The 4,992-nt window shown below is 56.9% G+C and overlaps 1 protein-coding gene across 1 annotated transcript; it reads right to left on the reverse strand.

Annotated features, from left to right (window-relative positions):
* Positions 1–225: 225 nt before the first annotated feature.
* KLK8 (kallikrein related peptidase 8) lies at positions 226–4,989 on the reverse strand (the record flags this gene model as incomplete). Its single annotated transcript, XM_027770362.1, has 4 exons — positions 226–865; positions 1,630–1,763; positions 4,475–4,734; positions 4,850–4,989. Coding segments are annotated over 4 exons (696 nt in total), but the record flags the coding sequence as incomplete, so codon positions are not given.
* Positions 4,990–4,992: the final 3 nt, after the last annotated feature.

Here is a 4,992-nt window from a genome sequence, read left to right on the forward strand (position 1 = left end):
CCCTCCGCACGTCATTCCTTTAGACAACTCATGCTCAGGCTTTGCTCTGGTGGCAACGCCCCAAAACGCCTTTGTCCCACACTTTGATTTGGACCCTTTAGTGCAGACAGGAGGCTCATTTCCTTCTACGAATAGCACAGCGGCGACCTCAGGCAGCTCGAAGCAGGGACGAAGAGGTCTAGACTTTAAGAAACCAGCGAGGCATCGTATGAGTGGAGAGTGGTTTTATGGGTTCATTTGTGGATAGTTACCTTGTACATATATTTCCTGGACCCTTCTCTATGCATTTCGTACAATTTTGGGAGAAAAGGGAAAATTAATCTATGCCAAAGTTTATAGACATTTGAGCTACTCACAAAAACTAAAAAAAAAAAAACAACCAACCAAACAACAACAGAAAAACAACTCGAGACCCTTTCACAGACCGTCCATGCTGGGTATTTGAAAGCCCTTGTCTGTCTTTTCTCTCCTGAAATAAATCTCCCACTTTCCCAAGCCTTTCCAGGAAATAAAGGAGCCGGGGTGGGAGGTTATTTCAGGCAGCGAATGTGCAGTGGTCACGAGGTCCTGCTCTCTCCAGATCGCCCCATGCCTGCCAGTAGGGCTCAGTCCCTCCCTCATTCATCCCTCCTCACAGGCCAAGGTGCACACAGGCACCGAGCAAGGCTGGGTGCAGTTTATTGAGGGAGATCCGGGGCTTATTCTAGGATAGGCCCCTTTTGCCCATGGTCTTCTTGAGCCAGTCCAGGTAGCGGCAGACGTTGGTGTAGACGCCAGGTCTCTCAGGCTGCCCGCAGGGATCCGAGCCCCAGGATGTGATGCCCTGGAGAACGCCACCACACACCAGCGGGCCTCCGGAGTCACCCTGGAGGGGGAGTGAGAGAGGGTCACCCCTACGTGGCCACAAGTTTCCCTTTCCTTCTGCACAGCCCCGGAGCAGATCCCAAGGGCAATGGCGGCCGTCTTTGCGGAGACCACTGTCTCTAGGACAATCCTGATACATTGGCTTTCAGGGCAGTATCACTGACCGAGGGATTCCATTCCGGGCCAATGGGAAGGAAGCACTGTCGGCAGGGACCAATCACTAGCAAGGGGGCGGAGTTTCCATGAAGGGATACCGAGGGGAGGGGCGGGCTAAGGACACGGAGCAGCTGGGACGGCGCCCAGAGGAAGGAGGGTTCCGTCTGTGCTGACTCCCAGGAGGAGACGGGGAGCTGGGCCCGGGGGCGCTGCGGTGAGCAGCCCAGGCCCCGGCCAGCTGAGAAGGCGGCCGCCGTTCCCCACGGAATCAGTCCCAGGGAAGGAAGCCTCTTCTGGGAAGCACGTCAGATCTCAAGGAGGAGCGGCTGACTGCCTGGGCCGTGGGAGTTTGCACAAGTCCCAGGAAAGACAGCGGTGAGCTGGCCTGGCCTCCACCCTCAGGCTGTCCTCGGTGGGCTGCCCCTTCACTCCCCGTCTGCACCCCACCCTGCAGGCAAGGGCTCCCCTGGAAATGACTGATGGTTCAGTGCTCCTGACCTGGGAGAGCTAGGCAAGCTCTCGGGTCCTGGCTGGGTGGGGCCAGCCCCCACCCACCCTACCCTGGCCAAGCTGCGTCTACAGGGGTGTGAGGGCTGAGGAAGGGCTCACCTGGCACGTGTCAGCCCCGTTGCTGCTGCCCGCACAGACCATGCCGTCTGTGACCTTCCCCGGGTAGGCGGCCTCACACTGCTTCTGGGGGAAGATCTCCACGTCCGCACAGTTGAGGGTGTCAGGGAAGTTCTCTGAGGGGAGAAGCAGAAGTTCCCTGAGAGAGCAGCCCCCCATCCTGGCTGGATCTAGCTCCCTTCTGTCCATCTGCAGCTGGATGGGGAGTCTCCTGACACATTTCCCAGGGTGCAGCTTCTCGCACCAAATCCAGTTGCACCCCTGCTATCTGCCCTCCAGCCGGGGAGCGCCCTTGGAGCCTACCATTTGTTTCTCCCGGAGTCATTTCCAAGTCAAGGTGCAGCTGACTGAGGGGACTTGGAGGTGGCCCCTTCTAGACCTCCCATGCCCCTCCCCCAATCTTCCTGCCCCCGTGTTACCAGGTCCTCCATCTCTGCTAAATGCTACTTCTTCCAAATATTGCCTCCTCCTAGAAGCCCTCTCTGATCACTCCAGTTAAAACACCACCCCTTGGAACCAGCAGGTGGCATGGTGGGTAAAGCACTGTACTCCCACATGGCCAATTGTGGTTCGAGTTCCGGACCTGGTAGCTTGAAAACCACACCAGACATGTGTGCATGCATGCTCAACCCCCAGGAGGAAAATGAAAGAGAAGGGATTGCAGCGTGGCCATCCTCCTGGGGGTGATTTCTCATCACTTTCTCTCTCACTGTCTCTCTTTTTCTCTCTGGTGAGCATGTGCCCTATGGCAAAAACCTTAAAAACAAAAACAGAATAGGGACCAAGAATTACGTTGCTGGACTCCCACATAGTTGGCATTGATAGCGGTTTGAGTCCCAGATTCGGTGGCTTAAAACTCAAGCCAGGCACATGTATGTGCATGCCTCAGATCCTAAGAAGATAAAGGAGAAGGGATTGCCATGTGGCCATCTCCCCTGGAGGTGATTTCTCGCTTTCTGTCTCTCTGGCAAGCACATGTGCCCTATAGCAAAAATCTCTCTCTAAAACAAAAGCAAAGCAAAACAAAACACCACTCGTCCATCGATCCCTCTCCTTTTGCCCTCCACCGGTTTCGTCTCAACACTTAACTCTGCCGACTATTTTATTTTATGTGTATTGCTTATTGTCGGTTTCCCTTACCTAGCAAGCAACTCCCTAGGGACAAGGAATTTGCAGAGCTTGTTCGTGACTACCCAGTGCCTGCCACGGCCGCTGGGCATATCGGGTGCTCGATACCTACGTGTCGGATTAATGACTAGGGGTGGAATTAAGCCTTCTTATGAAACTCCCCTGAGGAATGGACTTGGGAAAATCCTCCACCTGGCTCCTCTGTGTGTCAGGAGCCAAATGCTCACAATCTCAGGTAGTCCCTGCACCAGCTCTTTGAAGCAGGGATGTGTAAATCCAGCCATTCAACAAATACTGACAGAGCGCTGACTACACCACACACCATCCTGAGCACTAGGGACACACACACACACACACACACACGAGTCAGTGCAGCCCGAGCCCTCGGGGCGCTCAAAAGTCTCCTGGATAATGTTCTCTTTTTGCAGACAAGGAACATGAGGCCAAAGGACAGGAAGGGACTTGCTCTGGGAGAGTTGAAGAGTCGCGGTTCGAACTGATCCAGTTCACAGATGTCCTTCCATAGCATTGCACTGTGTCATTCAGAGGAGGAATCAGGGACGCAGGGACGCAGAACCTGGACTCCTGCTTCCTGGAGGACCCTACTGCCTCTCGCTCCGAGCTGAGACCCAGGCTTTTCACCACCAAGCAGGGTGAGGGGCTACCCAAACCTGGAAGCCCCAAGAGGGCCCTGCATTCTGGTCCAGAGTGAGGAGGGAGCTGGGGACCTAGACTGATGGAGCCTGGGGTGGGAAGGACCTGGACGCCTGGGTCGGGAAGAGGGATCTGGAGCCAGGTCTCCTGGGCTCAAGAGGGAGATGGCTCTTCGAAGCCTGTTCTCCGAGGCCCCCAAGGAGCTCGTCCACCCCAGGTGATTAAGATGACATAAACTCCTCTGCAGCACACGGTCTCACAGGGTAGTGCTCGCCCAGGAAGAAGGGCCTTTTTAAAAGAGGTCTTTTCCCTTAGAGCACCTGTGCTCACCCGCACGTGAGAGAGACAGAGACAGTGAGAGGGAAAGTGAGAAATCACCTCGGGGGGGGGGGATGACCATGCTGCAAGCCCTTCTCCTCCATTCTCCTGGGATCTTGGGCACGCATGCACATGTGCCCAGCATGATTTTCAAGCTTCGAATCCTGGACTCAAACCTCCGTCAACCTTTCATGAGTCCAGAGACATAACTGCTACACCATCTGCTAGTCCCACGGAGGGAGATTTTTTCTTTTTTTTTTTTCACTATAGGCGCATGCACTTGCCAGACAGACAGAGACATAGAGACAGAAAGCGAGAAATCACCCCCCCCGGGGGGATGGTCACGCCGCAATCCCTTCTCCATTCTTCTCTTGGGATCTTGGGCACATACGCACACGAGCCCGGCGTGAGTTTTAAGCCACCGGGTCTGGGACGCGAACCGCAGTCGACTACGTGGGAGTCCAGCGACATAGCCATTACGCCAACTGCTGGTTCCCCCACGGAGGGACATTTTTGAGCCCTGCGTAATAACCTGTCCGTTTGCTCTCCCACCCGCTCCTGCCCATAGTGCGGCCCTGGAGACTCCCAGCGGGGCACACTGCGAATGTCACCTGCTACCATCACTTCCCTTTGGTCCCCTCCTTGGGAGCAAGGTCTGCCAATGGCTTTCCGTCCTTTGAGTCAACCAGCACTTCCTCTCCCTCCCAGGAGTGGCCACGCCGACTACCTTGGGGACTGGTGACAGTGCCCCAGCCCGAGATGGTGCACATCTGGCCAGCTTGGGGACAGTAGTTCGTGAGGTTGATGGGCTTGACTCTGGGCCCCAGGGAGGCCCGCGTGCGCAGTCGGAGCAGCATCAGGTCATGGCGGTGGTCCTCGCTACTGCCGTTGTAGCAGGGGTGCGGGATAGACTGGGCCACGGCGATCTCCTGCTCCTGCCGGTCCCGGCTCTGCAGGCTGTGGTCTCCCAGACGCACCGTGTACTTCCTACGACGGTAGCGGAGTTCAGGCTCCAGCCCCAGCTCAGACCCAGGAGACAGCGCCCGGCTTTCTCCGTCCTGGGTCCAGCCCCCACGCGCCCCCGTCCCGCCCACCCACTCACAGTTTTTGACAGTGGGCCGCGGTGAGGACCCAGCGGGCGTCGACGAGCACGCCCCCGCAGAGCAGCCGCGGGCCCTGGAACAAGGCGGCCTGCCAGGGCTGCGAGTGGGGCCGGCACTCCTGGCCCCCCAGCACCTTGGACCC

This window comes from Tupaia chinensis, unplaced genomic scaffold, assembly GCF_000334495.1.
Source record: "Tupaia chinensis unplaced genomic scaffold, TupChi_1.0 Scaffold000129_1, whole genome shotgun sequence".
NCBI classification, from domain to species: Eukaryota; Metazoa; Chordata; class Mammalia; order Scandentia; family Tupaiidae; genus Tupaia; species Tupaia belangeri.